The following is a 21,411-nucleotide window of genomic DNA, read 5'->3' on the forward strand; positions in this document are numbered from 1 at the left end:
AACTTTCTTTTAGCAAAACCATTCAATTGATGTCTGTCCATTTTGGATTTAGATTCATTTTCTGTAGCCGCTAAAAAAATTACACATTTGCGCGTACTTGTTGTGGGCCAACCCAACTCTGACAGATTGGGGAGGGAGGGGGGGAGTGATAGTAGTCATGCAATCTTTATTTATTTATCATTTATGATTATTGTTAAATTAGTGTTCATAAACGAGTTATGTATAGTTTTTCAAGAATTTCAAGTTAATAATATAACAATTTACAAAAAATATTTTTAAAGCTTGTGTCATGTGGTGCCCCCCTAGTGGTTGTGAATGGTTGGTGCCCCTGGGCACTTGCCCAAGTGCCCTTATGGATAATCCGGCTCTGGCTGCACCTGACCTGTAACTTACCTTCAGCACGTAAACAATAATAAAACTAAAAAATACAGTTTAGTACATGAAAGGATGCCAAGGAATAATTCTGTGTATAAAAGTAGGCTATACGTCAAATAATTATTACAATAAGTTAGGCTCCATGGTGTAATAAGCGAATTAAAATGATGAACATTTATTATTCACAATATGGAAAGAGGAAATAAAACATTCGGTAAGAGCATGACTTAAACATGCCATTAACGGACTTATTCAAGTCCTCTTTTATTTTTTGAATTATTTTTATCCATTACACATCTCCCTTATGCATGTTAGCGAGGGATATGTCGCAACTGCAAGATGCCACAATATATCGGGAGACATGTGGGTCACACATGAGTTGACCACTTCATTAAGTTTTGTTTTAAAAAAAGCCTTTCTTTGAAGTGAATTTCGTTTTGTATAAATTGTATTTTAATTTTAATAATAGTTTCATCAACCAATTGCCTGGCTTTTAATAAATAAGAAGCAAATATAGCAGACAATATAATCATGACGTGGAAGCGCCAGCGCGATTGCATTGCTCATGAACTGGAGCTCATCTCATAAATGAATTGAAACTCAGCGTAGCTATAAGCTGCCTCGCAGCACTAGAAATATATATATAAGCTTGAAATGTCTAGTTCTAAACAAAACATTTCCAAAGGAAAAAAAAAGACTAATGTTTAGGCTACATTTGTAATCCGAAATGTGCATTTCTCTTTAGGCGCATTCCCTGGGGTCACAATTGAAGCCAACATCGACACAGAGAACACTAGTTCCTATTAATAAACAATTAAAATGTCTCCTTGCTACATTTGAAACATTCATAATCACTAATTTTGCCGGTTCTTTGTGACAGCTTTTATGTGTGTTATTGGCAGCGTCACCCCCGAAAACATTGTGGATTTATTTAGACAATAATCACAACCTATTCAATATTCTATAAATAAACATATTGAATATTCTACAATAATTACTGCTTTATTAATTTATCCAGCGTAAAACCCGGACACAAATGTGGATTTTTGTTAATGACTGTCCTACAGGAATTAACAGCTCAATTGAGTAAAAGCTCAATAACAGTTCCAAAAGACACTGTAACAAGCAATTGTTATTAAATTTTTCATCAATTAATTTCTTAATTTAGCTTTGACTATTTTTTTGGGGCCGATGCCAAACTTACTTGCCGACCCGGCTATAAAACAAAAAATGTTTTGTTTATAGCCTAATAGTTATGTTTTCAGATTGTAGTTGTATAAATTCGATTACCAGACATAATGGGCTATTTTTTTTATCCTGTTCTATTCATCTATTTACAGAACCAATCTCATAACCAGTTGACAAGATGGAGTTGGCAACCACTGATGTTTAGTAGGCTATACCAAAATGCTGTAGCCTAGGCCTATTCACTTTATAAAAGATAAACACAAACCAACAATAAGCTATAAAAATGTAATAGCCTATATCAAATGTCTTCCATATTTCTTTGTGGGAGGCATTTGGCCCTCAAATTGTGGGTTAAACAAGAACACACATAAATATAACAGCCGCAGACATACGTTTAGTGAGAGGAATTAGTGAAGGGAAAGTTAATTGTGCAGAAACTGACTAATTGTTAATTGTGCAGCCGTGCTGACTAACGTATTGCCATACGTTTTAGAGATATATATATTTTTAACTTCACTGCCACAAGTGAATGACGCATAACATCTTACTCAACATTTCACTGCCACACGTGATTTACGTGACGTCTGCGTCTTAAATTGAATGAAATAGACAGCAGAATAAAAACTACGTTAGTGAACGTTAAGTGAGACGTTCATTGACATGAGTGAATGTTGCAAAGTTATATAATAGAGCCGATTGGAACGCCATACCTCATTACATTATGCTTACATACATCATTGCCATGTACGCTGCCTTACAAGACACACGATAGACTACATAAATTGCTTCCATGCATTCCCCCCAAACATTACACCCTCTTCATACTGGTACTATGGAAACACCACAAAAACTGAAATTATAAAGAAACATTTACTGAAACAATTAAATTGTTGTAAATGCAGTACAATAAAACAATGCCCACAATTTATTAAAAGATCACCTTAAAATAAATACATTAAACACTATATTGGGCTTTAAATGAAATAACATGCATCATCAAAAGTTTGGCATAGGCTACTAAACAAAATTAGTGTTTTTCTAAACTTTTTATCAAAAAGAAATTCTAACACAATTTTACATAAACGCAAATATTTGCGCATAAAAAACTAAATAAAAAAGGCATTACAATTTCCAATTACTTTGACTAATATCCAGAAAATGCTTCTATGAAAATAAAGTATATTAATAAAAAAATAAATGTTTATACATGAGCATGTTCAAAACAAACTTAGCAAATAGTAATGCCCCGCTTAAAAATAAATTGACTTTTTTTTTATGTTCAACTGGGAAAAACAAACATCCTAAATGAAAAAAACAATAAATAAATGAACAGCAATTGGTCTGTTTAAAATAAAGGATCCCATAAACATTATTACTCCTTCACACTTTCAGATGGCTCACTTGTTTCACTTGAGACCGGTTGGTCCAGCAAACTATTAGCTTCACCTAACACAGTCTCAGCCATCTCAGCCATTTCCATCTCACCTTCAAGCAGACTGGCTGCCTCTCCAAACAAATCTTCAGGTTCAGCTTCAGCCTTATCATTATTCACCTTGCTCAATGCAATGACTACACTATTCTGCAACTTCAGTAAACAGATCCCCATTTCCAGCAAATATTCCTCGACATTCTGTGCATCCAACAGCAAGTTGCACAATCCCTCTTCATCCAAATGATTTCTCAAAACTGAATTGCACAATTTAAATTCATCATCCCCAAAGTCACCTGACACAGAGACTTTTGCTGTGACAGTTGGCAGAAAACTGATAATCTTTTGTAGCAGCCCACATTTTACACATCGATGAAACTTTGCTTTGGAATTAAAATCAGCCTGCCAAGCACGGCACTTCATACAGCAGCGCCGGATACTGACCTCGACACCACTAATCTCAGCTGTCACTGTTGTAATTTCCCCTTCATCAACTGTAAAAGGAGTATCTACGGCCGAAGCAGAAAGAGCTACCAATTCTTTAAATTGGGAAAATCGAGTGGCTGTCAAATAAAAACCACCCTCAAACTCCCTAGTGTAGACATTGGTAATTTCGTACATTTTATTATGCACCAGCGCTCCCACTTGGGTTTCCCACAGACTCAGCTTAATACGACTGGTGTGATCAGCCACATAGCAAGTCTGCATGTCCACTGGTACTCCATTGATTGGAGCAGTTCCACTTGCAGAACCAACATAAACCGCTTTCACCTGGACAGCAGCAACCTAAAACAAAAAGTCTTTATTTACTTATGCACACAAATGCAAAAAGACAACATCTACTACATAATCATACATGTTTTGTTCTGTACGACAGAAAAAAAAAACATTTAAAATAATGAATGGGACATTTTTCTGTGTACAATCTACAAATTATGATTTTTTTTAAAAGACCGACCATAGGAAATGAAGGGAAATAAAAAAAAAAAAAAAAAAAATCAAACTCTACAAATCTGCCACAATGCAATGAAGGGGTGACACTAAAACATCATAGGCTAATGTAACCTGTAACAAAATGCTTTCTCTGTATTCGGGTTTAACTGTAGTAATAATGCAAAAGAGTGTACACTTCACATTCAATTTATAAAAAAATAAATATAAACCTTGGCAACAAGTATTAGAGAATTTTTAAAAACTAATTTCAAATCCACATCTTAAAAGTAATTTGGTTCAAAATCAACTAGAAAATTCACAAGCCTCTCCATAGAGAGCTATAAAGGCATCTAGTGGTGAACCCATGAAATAACATGATTTATTAAATTTTCCAAAACAGATGGCGCTAATCTGACTTCAAAGAAAATTTTAAAGGCCTAGTCTCTAAATTAATCTGAAAAACCACAATAATTGAGGAAGTATTTAAAAAAAAAAAAAGTATTATTTTCAATGGCAAAGATTAAAGTAACATCAAATTCTCTCAAAATACAAAATTAAAATGTCTATTACAAAAAAATTAATTGCATTGGTTTTTACTGAGATGGAGGAAGTTACATTTTTAGGTGTCCAGTAACCATGGGTTAATGAGCTGATAAGTTGAATCAGGTGTGTTTGATTAGTGAGACAAAGAAAACATGCAGTGTTCGGGGTCCTTCAAGACAGGGTTGAGAAACACTGATCAAAAGGATTTCTTAAAAGTTGTTCTGATAAAACAAAATCTTTTTTTCGGGGGCCAAACAAAATCTAAAGTTAATGATTAAAGGATCAAAAGCCCAAATAAAGCAAACACTGATAACTATAACGGTGTCTTAAAATACATTTTCTCCTTTGATGATTCTGCTTGTTAACATCAGGTGTCTTCAATAATGATCAATCAGCACTCAATTAATCACTTAATTAGCTCATTAACTTTAACACTCTTGACTTAATTTAACACTCATATTTTAACACTTTAACACTTAAACTCCCAGGAGAGTTAATTTACCACTGGAGTTTTTGCTGTACACCAGCATAAAAAAATATGTGTGGGAACCACTGATGTACACAAATGATCACAACTTAACCACATTAATACACATAACACAAAATAAATCACTTACATTCTGCTTTGGAGCCATGTTTTTCACCTCAGCTATGGTCTTCACTTTCAATGATGGGAATTTAAATGGATAACCAAGATCTACCACCACAGAAATAGCTGTACAGGTACCACAGTGAATGTCATATTCACTGCCATTCTTACCTATGCAAACAATCACATTACCAATCATTTAACTAATCAGTAACATTAGAAAAACACTTAAATATTTTCATGACGAAATAGATACTCACTAACTCTCCGTGCTATCCGGTCCAATTTGACAGGACTCTGATTCCTGTTAGCTTGAACAAAAGCTGTTCGTTTTTCAACCGCAAACACAACGACATCATGGCACTCATCCCTGTTCACTTGGAACTCAGCATTGAAAAACTTATAACCAGTTCGAAGTGAAGTTTTTATTGCACTTACATTGTGGATGTATCCACAAACTGACTCAGTGTAATCACTCTTAAATTTTTTGGCTGTTGAAGTGGAAGCCATTTTCTACTTGCTGTAAACTAGCTGAAAACCTGCTTCTGCTTTTACATTTGATTGATAATTGTCTCCCTAATCAAACACACCAGATTCAACTCATTAGCTCATTAACCCATGTGATAATGAGCAGATGAGTTGAATCTGGTGTATTTGATTAGGGAGACAATTATCAATCAGGGTTGGGATAAACTCTATCATATCATTTATTTATTTATTTAAAATAACTGTATCACTAGTTCTGTGCCCTAATCCTGAGGATCAAATTCTCTGCACATTTTATATGTCGCTCTTATCTGATACAATGATAACCAATCATTTCATAAAACTATCTTCAAATGACATAATAATCGACTTTACTTGTGGTAAATAAAATAGACAAACTCAACAAAGCAATAGGACCCCAGTGCTAAAAACAATAATCATATCTTCACAAAACATACATAACATTTCTTTTATCTACAAAACAATTTATATGCAACTGTGTCACTGTAAACATGCTTAAATAGTTTTAAAATTTTACTTTCCCCAAAGGAAATCATTAAAATAATCCATGTGACTACAATGATTCAACATTAGGCTCCAATATGAACATGAAACTAGAAAAAAAAGTTTGAAACAAACTTTAAGTTGGCTTGAAAAAGCCGGACATGAGACTTTGAAGTTTAAAGTAGCTAAAAGTTTAAAGTACTTTAAATGTTGATCAATAGATTAGTTAGAAAGAAAGAAAGATAAGTTAGAAAGAAAGAAAGAAAAAAAGTTAAAAAGAAAGATAAATTAGTTAGTTAAAAAAAAAGATTAGTTAGTAGTCACAAAAATTGAGAAGCTTATGTGTCAAAACATGGTGAAGAAGCATGCAAAGATTCATGGAGATCGGACCATAGGTGGCGCTATAACTGTTAAAAAGCTTTAAAACTAGGGATGTCCCGATACCACTTTTTCACTTCCGATACCAATACCGATGCCTCAGCTTTGGCTTTTGCCGATACCGATATTAATCCGATATTTTTATTTTATTCTTAAACTAATAAAAAATATAGCAATTTTCTCAATTAGCCACCTAAAATATACCTCCTATATAGTCCACAACAACAGTTGATTATGAAAGATTGCCACCCTTTATTCAAACACTACAAAAAAATAAAGAAATATATAAATGAAAGAAAATACAGGTACTTCAGTACTTAAAGCTAGCTAGCTACCAACAGGTTTAAAGTTAAAACAATTTAAACAGCAGCATTCTACATTGTAAATACCAGTACAGTTTCTTTTTAGTAGAATTTCTATAACTGTGTGTTAAACTGATTATCACTCTTGTGTGTGTTAAACACAATCTACTTAATACAGACAGCTTCATTATAAAGATAAACAACAAATCCCCAAATAATCTATGACAAAAATGCTATTATAAACTAGATTAGTGGATAATACACATTGCTCTTTTTATTGTTGTAAAATACATTCATGAAAAACAAGATAACAAAAATGAAAAAGATAATTATTTTAGATATAGCTAAATCTGCTATAAAATTGAGACATGTTTTAAGTGTATTGCACAGCTATTTAATGAGGCAGCAACATTAATAATTATTAATGTTAATAAGCTTTAATTGCGTCACTGCATTATGATATGAAAGGCTTCAATACAGTGCGGCACAAAGCGCGTATGCGCATCCCGAGCGGAGAATGATGCGCTTGAAGCCACGTGGAGTTACAGCACGCAGCGCGTCGAGTCCGCTTTGAAAAGTTCAAAGCACAACGGAGATACATATTGATGGACAGTGTATTATACAGTATCTATCTATGCAATCGTTTATTGAGCCTTTTCTTTTAACAGTTTTAAATTTCAGTTACTGTGCGCGTGAAGAACAATTATAGTGCTCTGACTCTAGTGTTGTGATCAAACCGACAGCGTCCGACACCCGGTATAGAGAGTAACACGATTGAGTTACAGCAATAAAGTCCAGCAAGATAAAGTTGTTTTATGCGAAAACATAGACCTTTATGTTACAGATCAAGTATAATAGTATTAACATTGAATCATCTTGAAGATAGTTTCATCATTGACTGTAACCGAACACGACGCGCTGTTTGAATGCTGAATGGAGATTGACTGACAGCCGCGAGAGGGAAAAGTTTACGTGATCTTGAATTTAATGACTTAAATATTAATTTATATCTCACATAATGGCTTCAGAACACTTATAATAGAGTGCACGAAAACGTTATGGTACTTTAGTTTTTGTGCCTTTTGTGGGGCTTAACAATAACACATAATAGTATACCCACAATATCGGATTTGGATCGGCCTCGTCTGATCGATACCCGATCCCGCAAAAATGGCAGTATCGGAGCCGATACCGATCCTGAGTATCGGATCGGGACATCCCTATTTAAAACCATATATTTCCTATGGAAAATTGCCTGTATTGGCTGTATTGGCTGTAAATGGTCTTTTCCATCTATTATGTCAGTGGTTAAATGTATGCTAAATAAAACTTAATATCTTTTGATGCTTTTGTGCTTAACGGCCTTAAAGGCCTTAACTGCTTGAACACCGCTAAATGCTGCTTGCAGCTTTAATATTTTTTTTTATTTTTTTTTCAGTTTGCACATTTTCAAGTTGTGATAAAAAAAATGTATTTCTGGTTAAAACGTTTACCTGAAAAAGTAGAATTTTGCAATGTTAATGCACTACATGCATGTCCAACATGTTGACCTCCAGTGTGAGGTAGTTATATATATATATTTTTTTTAGTTTGCACATTTTCAAGTTGTGATAAAATAATAATAAAAAAGTATTTCTGGTTAAAACGTTTACCTGAAAAAGTAGAATTTTGCAATGTTAATGCACTACATGCTTGTCCAACATGTTTATTCAGTTTGCACATTTTTGAGTAGAGAAAAAATAATTAATTTATTTCTGGTTAAACTGTATACCTGAAAGGTAAAATTTTGATATGTTACAAAAGAGTTTTTGTAAAATTGAATGGTCACAGTTTATGTGGTTTTGAAACATGTGGCAAAGCAAATAAAATGCTAAAACTGTATTACTTCTGAAAAAGTAAAAGATTTTTTTTTTATCTTCCCAGAAAAGTCATAATTTTGAAAATGTTGTGGAAAACAAAACAAAACTTTTTTTTTTTTTAAATAGACATAAAAGCCCAATGTGACATATGTAAACATTAAAAAATGCATCATAAACGCCCAATGTGACATATACGTCACATTACAGATCTTTGACAAGGAGTGGTTGTATTTTTTTTTTAAAACTGCTGAAACATGTTTTAAGTAGTCCATTTAGTCTGTTTTATGTCCCCCATAATTTTCCTATAAGGGGAAATTGGTCCGGGTTCTTATGGGTTAAGAACATGCGTTTTTCTTTGCCTCTCTCTCGCGCTGGATCTCTTTTTAGCAAGTTTATTTCATCTCCCTCACTGCGCACGCCGGGTCTCTCCCGAAATTAAACATTTCAGGGTAAAAACACATCATACAGTGAATAATACTGTATATGTCGTTGTGTGTCATCCATACAAATCACAAAAAAAAAACTGTAACAAATTATTTACCCTTTGTTGCTTCAAAGACACAGCATGCCTCGTTGAATTCACCTTACGAATTCCACCAACTCACTGAAACGAGGCTGATCGCGAATAAAAGAGCTCTCTATCTACTGATCACTCACATTCGTTTCTTGGCATGAATGCGTTTCGTCAACAGTTCATGTTTAGATAATGCCAGATTGTTGACAATCATACACACTGCTCAAACATTCTAAAACTCTACAAAACCAGTTTAAACAACTGGATTTAACACTTCATTTTAAATTTTGTGTTAAAAACTTTAAATACAATAAATAAACTACAATATTTATAATTTAATAAGATATAGGGGCTACATTTGGACACATTGAGAGATTTATCCTTAAAAGAATTGTGCCTTTGCCTGCTCATCAGGCTGGCTATCCGACACTCTCCATATGAAAGAGGAACATTAACACATATTGTCCTGCCCCTCCAAACCCCCCACAGGCTATCTGAGACTGACTTAAAGGTCAACTCCGGCGCAAAATGAACCTTTAGTCTAATAACACATTGATACCTAGTCAACCGTTCTCTGAGATTTGTTTTCATGATAATCGAATGTAAAGAGTTTTATCTCTAAAAACTGTTTAGCGTATAACGCTAGTATATAGGGCATAGAGTAATGAAAAATAAAAATCGCTAGTTAATACCATTAACAAGGCTCAAAATAGCCCCACACTAACACGGTAACATAATGAGGGTCCCTACATGCAAACCAAAGCATTGAGAACTTTGTAAGTGTAGAGACAGTTTAATAAGAAGATATTTTATAAAGACAGTCCACTTCGCTTATACAGGCAGGAGCCATCTTTGGGAAACAGTCTCGACCAGTCAAACCACGAACGCCGTGCCAAGTTAGCTGAACTGTGACTTGTAATCTCAAATGGTCTGTTGTTTCCCCTTTACTGTCTATGGTTGTTTCCGGAAGAAAGCACTGAGCGCAACAGAGAAAATAATAAAAAAAAATTAAAAGGAGACTTAAAATACACACTAAAGAGATGGCGGATTATTCAACCGACGAACCGTTTATGTTTGATGGAGGGTCTTATCTTTTTGCGCCGGAATATACTGACGAAGAGCTGCAGGAGCTCCGTGAAAGGGCTACGAGAGAGGGAGTGAGAGCTGCCAGTGGTCAATGCCGCAACACAGCCTCGTACTTCGGGAAACTAGTGGTGTACCTGCGGACATTGTGAAGCTATGGACATCGAACAGGAGTGCCTGTGTTGCACGGAGCGGGACCTGTTGAGTCGCGACAACCAAGAGACGCATTGTTTTGTACAGTCTGAAGATTTCCCCGCTCTGTACTTGAAACTTTACTTGAAGGCTGTACTTGAAACTTTTTTCCATGTCCCGAAAATAAATTGGAGGCGGCGACCCGATACCGGAGGGACCATATGGACAGTTATCCACTGAGTAAGTGCACTAGACAAGTTGTTTTAAATCGGTGCAATTATTTCTGATATATAGAGCAAATATTGCGTGGTTTTAGTTTGCATCGACAGCTGCTCATTGATCTGCATGAAAGACCGAAAAACCTCTTGACCTCCCTCTCCCTAGCCAGTGCAGACTTTAAACAGATATTCATGCATTTCCATGTAATTAGATTTCACAAACATAATTCCGATTGACCAGCTCACTTGGCATGGCGTTCGTGGTTTGACTGGTCGAGACTGTTTTCCAAAGATGGCTCCTGCCTGTATAAGCGAAGTGGACTGTCTTTTTAAAATATCTTCTTATTAAACTGTCTGTACACTTACAAAGTTCTCAATGCTTCGGTTTGCATGTAGGGACCCTCAATATGTTACTCTGTTAGTGTGGGGCTATTTTGAGCCTTGTTAATGGTATTAACTAGCGATTTTTTTTTTTTTTCATTACTCTATCCCCTATATACTAGCGTTATACGCTAAACAGTTTTTAGAGATAAAACTCTTTACATTCGATTATCATGAAAACAAACCTCAGAGAACGGTCGACTAGGTAGCAATGTGTTATTGGACCAATGGTTCATTTTATGCCTTTTTTTTTTTCAACAAGATGGCCGCGGCGTGAGTTAACGTGTGTCAAGCTCTACTCAAGCATGCTTATTGCTATCATAGTAGCTTTGTAAGATCTCCTTTTCTCTTTTTTTTTTTGGACTGCTTTTCAATACATTGGCGTTAAAGTTTTGCATACAGCCAGACGTTTTCTGCTGTTTGGATTATACAATTGGCGCAATGGAGGACTCGCATATCTCACTTGAAACTTTGTGGAACGCTATTCAACAGAATAAGACTGATATGCTGACTCATTTCGATGTAAAAATGGACGTCATTCATAGCAGATTGACAAGTATTCAGAATTCATTAAGCACTTTGGGAGATCAAGTTAATTTGTTAGAGCAACGTGTTGGGGCGAATGAGGACAACGTGCAAGTATGTGTCGTTCGGATGCAACAACTGGAGAAAGACAACTCCTACCTGCTGGACAAAGTTGACGATTTGGAGAATCGTAGTCGACGTTCTAATCTCCGCTTTGTTGGAGTTCAAGAGTCATCGGAAGGCAGTGATATTGCTGGCTTTATGTCCCGGTTGATTCCGCAGCTTTTGGGACAAGATCACTTTTCCATTCCGCTGATCATTGAGTGGGCTCATCGCTCTCCGACAGTTCGTCAAAATGATAGAGCCAGTCCTAGACCTATTATGATCAAGCTTCTTAATTTCCAGGACAAGGTGAAAATTCTTCGCATTGCGAGGGAGAAGAAGAAGCTAGAGTATAACGGGACACGCGTATATATCTATCCGGATTTCAGCGCTGACTTGATGAAGAAGCGTAGGAGCTTTGATCTTGTTAAACGAATGCTACGCGAACTTAATATGAAATACTATCTTCGATATCCTTGCACGTTGTGTGTTTTTGTTGATGGCAAACAGCAGCTTTTTAGCTGCCACAAAGATGCTGAAGCTGTCTACATGTCACCTCAGATTTCATAATAATGACTGCAGGTGAGGTTTGATTTTTCGGATAACCGAAGTTTGTTAGTAGCATAATTATATTTATTGTGTTGAGGTAGTTTTATGATGTAAAATACTATTCTGGAGCGTTGGATTTTGTATTTCCTCCCACAGTGCTACTGTTTGGCATAAAGTTATAGCCTATGTTTTCCTTTATTTAATTTTTTTTTCCCTTCTTCTATTTTATTTTCATTAAGTTACGTTCTTCTTTCTTTTCTTATTAATATTATTATTGCTGTTTGAGTTGAGTAAATGAGACGGGTTTTGACCTATATTAGTTGGTTCACTCACTGGAATGCCCTGGAACATGGTTTCTGGGGCAGCTGGGTTATTCTTGAAGGGTGTCGTGTTTTTATGTGTATATGTTTTGTTTGTAAATGTCCTGTCTGTTTGTTTTGTTGTGATCAGTTTATTTAATAGTTTTTGCACCCTTGTAATGAATTTTTGGGTTCAGTTATTTGTGTCCTTATATTTTACCAGTGACTTTTTTCAAGCTGGATAAGGTTAAGGGATTAAAAATTATTCACTTGAATATTAGAAGTCTGGTGTGTAAAATTGATTTACTTCGTGCATGGGTTAATTTAAATAAGCCTGATATTATCACTCTTTCGGAAACATGGCTCAATAGCAATGTTTCAGATATTGAAATTAACTTAGCCAATTATGTTGTTTATAGATTGGATAGGTGCTCCAGGGGTGGAGTTGATATGTTTCTATAGCAGGGGCGATTCTAGGATTTTTTCAACTGGGGGGCACAAGAGGGGCCACAATTATTACAGAGGGTCCATTCTTATGTTGTGTATTTATGTAGAACTGTAGATATCCAAATAATTTCAAGTTCAGTAAGCTTTAAAATCAGCAATAAACAGTGATACCCTATTATCTTTTAATAGCAGTTATTCACTGCTCAAAATCAAAACAATAAAATACAATTTATATTAACTTTTCACTTTACAAAAGTGAAAGAAAAACTGTAATAAATAAAATAATCCAATGTATTAGTGTACAACTCACAAATAATAATAGAACAGCCTTATTTATATAAATGCATAATTATATTAATCATTCATATAATAAATACACAATTAATGAATTCATATAACTGTAATAAAATGGTATATAATAAATCTTTTTTAAATCCTTGATTATGCGGCGATGGAATATGCAGGATATTTATGCAATTTTATGTGATGAAATTGCGGGAACTTGCAAAAACTGCGGTTTGATGAAAAAGAGAGAAAAAGTGATTCCCTAACACCCTGTTCTCACTAGGCTACTATCTTAATGTAAAGAGCTATTTCTTATTACTTCCTATGATAAGCAAGCATACTACATCACAGAAAGTGCTGGAATATTTCATTTTGTTTTATTTCAGACCTTAATAAACACATGGCTCAAACTTACAAAACATTTTTCAATTATGTTCATGTCGCGTAATTACGTCACTTCATAACGTTCCCATGGCAACAGGGGGAAATGGCTGCTCTTGTGTGAAGTAAACGCAACATTTTTCAACTTTCTGCTAAGATATATGTCACTTTCTTTTTTTGCAACAAAAATACGGGGATTATGAAATCATACGAGCCCCGCATATTTTGCGTGGAAATCGGCAATTTATACGGCAAAAGTGCGGCGTATTTGAAAAAATGCCCCCGCATAAATATGCAGACTTTGGCTGATTATGCATTGAATCATGCGATCGCATAATCACGTTTTTCTGGAGGGACTGAAAGGTGATGTTCATAATAATAAATTCTAGATGGAATAGCAATTGGCATTTTACAGCACCCTAGTGCCAATTTTGAGAACATGCCATGATAGCTTACAGCAACCTATTTTTGTAAAAAATTAATCGAAATAAAAATATATTGCAGGACTTGGGACTTTCGGACAACTGTGGACATCTATACTTTATTTTTATGAAACAAAGATATTTTATGATATTTACAATATTTCAGTTAAACTACACTTGAACAATAACTTTTATCTTAACGTTACTTCTTAACAGTTGGACAAAAAAAAAGTGTTCAATGAGTAGTATACAGATTACATCTAGCCTACAGTAAATTTATACAACAGATATTTTATAAAAAATATATCAATAAAACCTAAATCAATGTATTCGGTATTGGACATCAATTTAACATTGACATTAGATGTTGAATTTACATTGAATTTTGGTCACCCGACGTCGCAACTAAAATTTAACCAAATATCAACGTTTTATGACGTTGTGTGCCTGCTGGGAATAATCTGTTATGTCTCATTTAACAGACGCTTTTATCCAAAGCAACAAGTAGGAGAGCATTTAACACACACTCGACACAATCCGGCGCAACGAGGTCCGTCTTACTGCGTTACAGTAGGTTAAATCATAACAAGGAAACTTTACGTGTGATTCATGTCATCGCGACATACTGTAACACATTATACTTACAGTGTGTGTCAAAAAAATGATGTAATCGTCCTCTGCTTTTTTTCTGGGGTGCATCCATGGAATACATTAGACGGCCAAACTGCAACTAAACGAACACGAAAATTCGCAAGAGCAACAAGAGATTTGAAGCACATGGCAGACGCGCCCAATAGATGATTCGCGCTGTGATTGGCTGAATGTTAGTTCACTCAAGTCTAAGTAACAAATCAGAGAACACGGGCGGAAATATTGGCGCTTGGTCAAAAAAAATGAAAAAGAAATAGAAAAAACTCTAGCTCGCTATTCTTGGTCCTCGTTGAGAAGCATCGCGACGCGGAATCATGAATTATTCTACTACAAACTGAAAGATTATGATTTGAATTTTTGAGTGACAGACAAGTAGAAGGGTGGGGGCACACTGGGGGGCCAATCAGGTTTCAGGAGGGGCCAGTGCCCCCATGGCCCCTCCCCTGTCTACGCCACTGTTCTATAGGTCTTGTTTCTGAATTAATTATACCCTCGGTTGACCCTTTATATTTTGAATGTACTTTTGTTAAGGTGGTTTTCCATTTAAATAAATGTATAATTATTGGTAGCATATACAGACCACCCTCCTCACCAGTGGAGTCATTTAACTGCCTGATATCCACTATTAATTCAGTTTTTGGTAAAAATTAGTTAATTTTATTAGGCGATTTCAATAAGAATTGGTTGGATACATCATGTAATAAAGAGAAAAATATATTTAATAATTTAAATCTTACCCAATTAATTACTGAGCCTACTAGAATTACTTCTCGCACACAATCTCTTCTTGATTGGATACTTGTTTCACACCCAAATAGATTTCTAAGGTCAGGTGTTATGCCTGATTGCTTTAGTGATCATTCGATTATATTTTGTGTATGGAAAATTAAAGTACCTAAATTGCCACCAAAATTAATTAAAATCAGACAATATAAATTTTTTTTTATTTTTATTTATTCATGATTTGATTTCTATTAATTGGAATAGATATAATTTAATTCCAAATGTTCAAGACGCTTGGGATTTTTTTTATACTGAGTTTATAAATGTTGTAGACAAGCATGCACCTTGGAAAATTGTTAGGGTTAAGGGCAATCATCTTCCTTGGATTAATTCAGAACTTATTAGTCTCTTTAGGCAAAGGGACAAAGCATGGACAAAATTTCGTCAGACAAGAAGTAATGTTGATTGGGAAGTTTATAGGCATTTGAGAAATTCGAGCAAGACAAAAACTCGAAATGCAAAGTCTAATTACTATAAAGAATGTCTTTCTCTCCATTATAAAAATCCTAAACAATTCTGGAATAAAATTAAAAACATTATTAATACATCAAATAAACATTTAGTTAATCAAATTAGAGTTGATAATAATACTATACTTCATGACTCCTTATCTATTGCGCAAGAATTTAACCAGCATTTCTCTTCAGTTTGGTCTACTTTAGATTCTGCCTCTTACTTGAATACTGATATTTCTAATGTGACTGCATCATGTAATAGTTCATTTTCATTTGGGAGGATTGCTCCAATTGATGTTCAGAGTGCCATCGATGAATTAAAAGTGACTAGTGGTGAAGGATTAGATGGAATTGAAAATAGGTATCTTAAATTAACTTCACATATTCTTATGTATCCACTAGCTGATTTATTTAATCTTTCTTTGTCCACATGTGAGTTGCCGGTGATCTGGAAATGTGCACGTAGTACTCCACTTTATAAGGGAGGTGATGTACTTGATATCAATAATTATAGACCAATATCTATTATATGTTCTATATCCAAAGTTTTTGAAAAATTAATTTATAAACAACTTTCAAATTATTTATGTATTAATAATATTCTATCACCATCTCAATCTGGTTTTAGGACTAACCATTCCACAACTACTGCACTACTTAAGTTTACAAATGATGTGTTTTCAGCTTCAGATAATGGCAAGCTCACAGGTGCTATTTTTCTTGATTTGACTAAAGCTTTTGATTTGGTTGATCATTATTTGCTTTTAGACAAACTTCATGCTATTGGTTTTTCAAAAAAATTGTATTTTGTGGTTTAATTCATATCTGCATAACAGGAAACAATGTGTTGTCTTAAATGGAAACAAATCAGATTTTTTGATTCAACAAAGTGGTGTGCCTCAAGGTTCAGTTTTGGGACCACTTCTCTTTTCTATTTATGTAAATAATCTACCATTACTTCTTAAAAATTGTCAGGTTCAACCAGGGCTGGACTGGCCATCGGGCATACCGGGCATTTTCCCGGTGGGCCGACGTGCTTTGTGGGGCGATACATCTCGTACTTTTCTTTCTTTTTTTTTCGTCTTTTTTTTGTCTGAACGGCCCATAAAACTCGTACATCGTCGGCCCATTGTGTTTAGTTTTGTTTAATTGGCGGCTCTGGGATCTTTGTAACGGTGTAATGCATTGGACAAAAAAGTCAGCGTAGGTATTTTTTTTTCCTCACAGACCGGCGCATGATGAAACGCGTAGATCAGCGGCCCATTGGTTATTTTCTTGATTGACACTGGGCTGGTCCAATCACATTTTTAAATAGCTTTGAGTGAGCGAGTGTCAAAATAGTCAGAGCGATGGAGAAGAAACGCAAGGAATGTGCCGTGAAATAGCGTGAAAAAAAAAAGAAACTTCAAAGGCCCTTCAAGTGGCTGATGAGGATAGTAAGCAGGATAAGGAGAGAAATAAGTGAGTGTAGAGAACTGTGGTAAGCAGAACTAGGCTACTTTCAGAACACTTACGGTACTGATCCACTTGTCCGTGCGACACTTCAGTCGCGCCGCACTCCACTTTATTCCTATGGGTGACGTCACGCGACTTTAACGCGCCCGCAAAGCATCCCGGGAAGGCGGCGCTTCATTTGGAAAAATGCTGCGCGTCAAAAAGCTGGCCGATGCCCAGCTTTATGTAAATGAATCCGTCAAACGCGACGCGTCTATCCAATAGAAGTAGTCTCTCGAGGGGCCTTTGTTCTAGACTGGCCGCTGGGTCAAAACCACGCCCATAGCGGTAAACTTGAGGAACGCGCATCAACTTACAAATGTGGAGAGGGTGCGACACCACGCTTCAGTCGTGTCGCAAAAATGGATCAGTACCGTTAGGCTGTAGGAACCCACTACAGTTACACATTATTTCCACATCTGCATATTTGATGATTACGCATTATTAGAATTGTAATGAGACAATAATAAGTAATGAGTTTGTAAACCATGTTTTTCGCCAAAATAAAAGCTTGATGCCGTTTCCGTCAAAATAAAAGATCATGTGTTTATCTCTTTCAAGTATAGAAATTAGTACGAAACTAATTATGAAAGTTGCTTTTATTTTTCAGTGCATTTGTTTTACAACATATGGCTATTACTGCCATAGGATTAATATTATAACTATATAGTAGTGTAATGTATACAGACACTATATTACAACTAAAAGAGTTTTGAGTTTTTCTTTGTTCAATTTGCACACTGAATATGGGATGGAGCTCTTTATTTTGAACTCTCAAAGTGCACCAGATTGATGAATTTAACATTAAAAAGCACAAAACTTTCTTACGGGGAGGCATGCCCCCGAACCCCCCTAGAGGGACAGAGGTGCACTCACCACAGATTTCACTAAATCCTGATTCAGTTATAACATGGCATTACTGGTTTTAATAGGAGTTGGTATACATATTCAAGGGCGTGCAAAGTTCGGTTGTGTTTATGATCATATGTAGTGGGCCGGTCTGGGCCAAAATGCCCGGGCCGATTTTTTGTCCCAGTCCAGCCCTGGGTTCAACTTTATGCGGATGATACTGTCATATATACTTCTAATTCTGACCCTATACAAATTCAATTATCTCTTCAATCGGATTTTAACAGTTTACAAGACTGGCTTTTGGCTAATAAATTAGTGCTTAATAAAACCAAGTCATATACTATGATCTTTGGTTCTAGACATAAACTTAACTCTAAAACCAGTTCTTGTGCTATATTATGTAAAGACGGTACTCCTCTGCATAGAGTTGACACTATTAAATACCTTGGTGTATGGCTTGACTCTAAACTTTCCTTTAAACCTCACATTAATCATGTCTTACGAAAAGTCAATGTTGGAATGAGTATCTTGCATCGATCTCGAAATTGCTTTACTTATAGTGTTCGTAAGAAACTAGCTGCTCAATTAATATTTCCGTTTTTTGATTAACTGTGATGTGGTTTATCAGACGGCATTAAAATCTGATCTTGTCTTACTTAATTCGGCATATAATAGAATTTGCAGATTTGTTTTAGGATGTTCTTTTTCCACTCACCACTGCATAATGTATGATGCACTTCAGTGGCCACCTTTGAATGTGAGAAGGCAGATGCACTGGCTCCAATTTCTATTTAAATGTATTTACTTTGATTATCCTGGTTATCTACAACAATATTTTGTACTCTTTTCCTTAAACTATCAAGTTAGGCATTCTGTCCAGACTTACTTTCTTGTTCCTCGTGTTAAAAAAACAATTGGTAAGAGAGCATTTATGTTTAAAGCCCTATTAGATTGGAATAATTTACCTATAGATATTAGATCCATTACTTCACTTCGGTTGTTTAAACAATCTTTATTATTTTATTTGAAAGTAAATTGCACATGCTATCATTGAAACTGGTGTTGTAGTTTTGTGTATTGTTGCTTATATATATATTTTTGTATTTATTTTATTTTGCTTTTTTTATTTTTGGTGTCTTGTTGTTTGATGTATTGTTAATTGTAATTTTGTTATGTTTTTTTTGTTTTGTTTTTTTTGGTTCTAATTGTGTTTCATTGTAAGGATCCCCTCAAAAACGAGATGATACATCTCAAGGGGTTAATCCTAATAAATTCTAATAATAATGCCGGAGTTGTCCTTTAAAACAAAGAGAAGTCACAATTCACACTTAAATCGCTATTCTAGACATTAGCATTAGGCTATTAAATTGTTGATAATGAAGGAATTAAACAATTTAAGCTACATGTAGTGATATTTCTGACAAAAAAGTTTATTACTAAATATTTAATTATTTCAATAATTGAGATATATCCAGCTGCAGACCCGCAGCACCACCAGTTTCAGAACCCCAGTGCCAGAACCCCAGTGCCAGACCCGGAAGTGAGGGAGGGGCGGAATTATTGACAATGGCACTAGCATGGGTATTTTTGCAAGTATTTAAAAATATTTAAAATTGTTGCATCTTTTAAATAATATTTAGGGTATTTTTATATTACACAGTGAGTCTATAGGAATACCAGACTTACATTTCACTGCTCGTTGTATGAACTATAACTGGTATGTGACAAATAAAGAGCAAGACAGCGCTCGTGTTGTTTGAAGACAGAGTGCGCGCGCGCGGCCAGGGCTCGCTCTCTCTCTGCTCGTTAAGCGCCCGTCATGCGCAGCAGTCATTCTATTCTACATCACTCACCGATCAAAATAGGCTTTGGCGGGACACAAATTTGCTTTGGCGGCCGCCAAAAAGCGGACGATCTGACGGGTTTTAGAAGATTAAATACAACCTGAAACTAAAAAACAGACCCGACCTCTATTTGAGACCGGCCTTTATTGACCCAAACCTGCAGCCACACCAGGCGTGTGTAGGCTAAAGAGACAATCGGCTATTTGGGACTCGGCTATTATTTGAAGTTTTACGGTACATTTTTATTGTTTCTTTTAAAACAATGCCGAATGTTCAAAGATTTTGGACATTATTTTACATAAAGAAAAATGCATGCTGCACATGTTCTTGTGAAATAAAGTATATTTTATATAAAATGCCCATTTGCATTATTTTTTTTACCATCATGACCAGGAAGTAACTCTCATAATACAATGAAACGGATAACTATATACAATTATATTACACAAAATCATTGTTTTAAAATGCTTATTGTACTATACCTTAATGTATCATTATAATACGTATAAAGTATGACGTTTCGTGTGTAATAATGCCGTTTCGTGTCTAAGCAAATTACGCTCCAAAACGTTAGGTGGCGTTACTCGGTTTAGAACGTAAGCTCCGCCCCTCACTTCCGGTCCTGGCGCTGGTGTTAGAACGTAAGCTCCGCCCCTACTTCCGGTTCTGGCGCTGGGGTTCTGAAACTGGTGGTGCTACGGGTCTGCAGCTGGATACTATTGCAATAATTGAAGAAATAAAACGCTACTTCATTTTGGGCCAGCTTTTCCCAAGCAAAACTAAATATAATCTTCAAACATGTTCATTTGTTGTCATGAACAAAATGTTCAACTCAATATTAAATTCCACAGGGATCTTTGGATCTTTACAACCAGGGTGCATGCGATAAATAAAATAAAAAAAATCTCAAACCACAGTGCGTCGTGGTGCTGCTGTTAAACTAAATAACATTTATAGAATAATTATGAATTTAGATTAAATAATTTATTTGTCGAAATGTTGCGATATTTTTCTATTTGTTTTTACATTTTAATTCAGGGCGATTTAGCCTACATTTAATTAGAACGAGATGTTCACCCTTGCCTTGTCCTTTCCTCATTGGGAAGCGCTCACATCATAGCTAAACATGTTTGAGTAGACCCTCTGTACCTCTCGGTTTCAGATGGATTACATAATCAGTAGGGGTTTACAAAATTCACAGTTCGGTTCGATGCGATACACTTGTGTCACGGTTCGGTACATTTTCGATACAGCAAAAAGAAAGAAATGGCAGAGAAATTTCCTTGATGTAATTTTTTAAATTATATTTTTATTGAAACTAACATCATAAAGTATGATATTTTTTTACTTTGAGCAATGATGGAGCTGTACTTGACTTTTCTTAGGAGCTTATAAAACAAAACAGCTC

General features: G+C 35.3%; 1 protein-coding gene across 1 annotated transcript; it reads right to left on the reverse strand.

The window, feature by feature from the left end:
- Positions 1–2,703: 2,703 nt before the first annotated feature.
- LOC130092433 (uncharacterized) lies at positions 2,704–6,246 on the reverse strand. Its single transcript, XM_056260289.1, has 2 exons — positions 5,086–6,246; positions 2,704–3,778 (listed from the first exon to the last, which is right to left on the reverse strand). The coding sequence occupies exons 1-2, from the start codon at positions 5,254–5,256 to the stop codon at positions 2,936–2,938; spliced, it is 1,014 nt and encodes a 337-aa protein (XP_056116264.1). The 5' UTR covers positions 5,257–6,246; the 3' UTR covers positions 2,704–2,935.
- Positions 6,247–21,411: the final 15,165 nt, after the last annotated feature.

Source organism: Rhinichthys klamathensis, unplaced genomic scaffold (genome assembly GCF_029890125.1).
Source record: "Rhinichthys klamathensis goyatoka isolate OS25496 unplaced genomic scaffold, OSU_Roscu_1.1 h1tg000176l_1, whole genome shotgun sequence".
In the NCBI taxonomy this organism is placed as follows: Eukaryota; Metazoa; Chordata; class Actinopteri; order Cypriniformes; family Leuciscidae; genus Rhinichthys; species Rhinichthys klamathensis.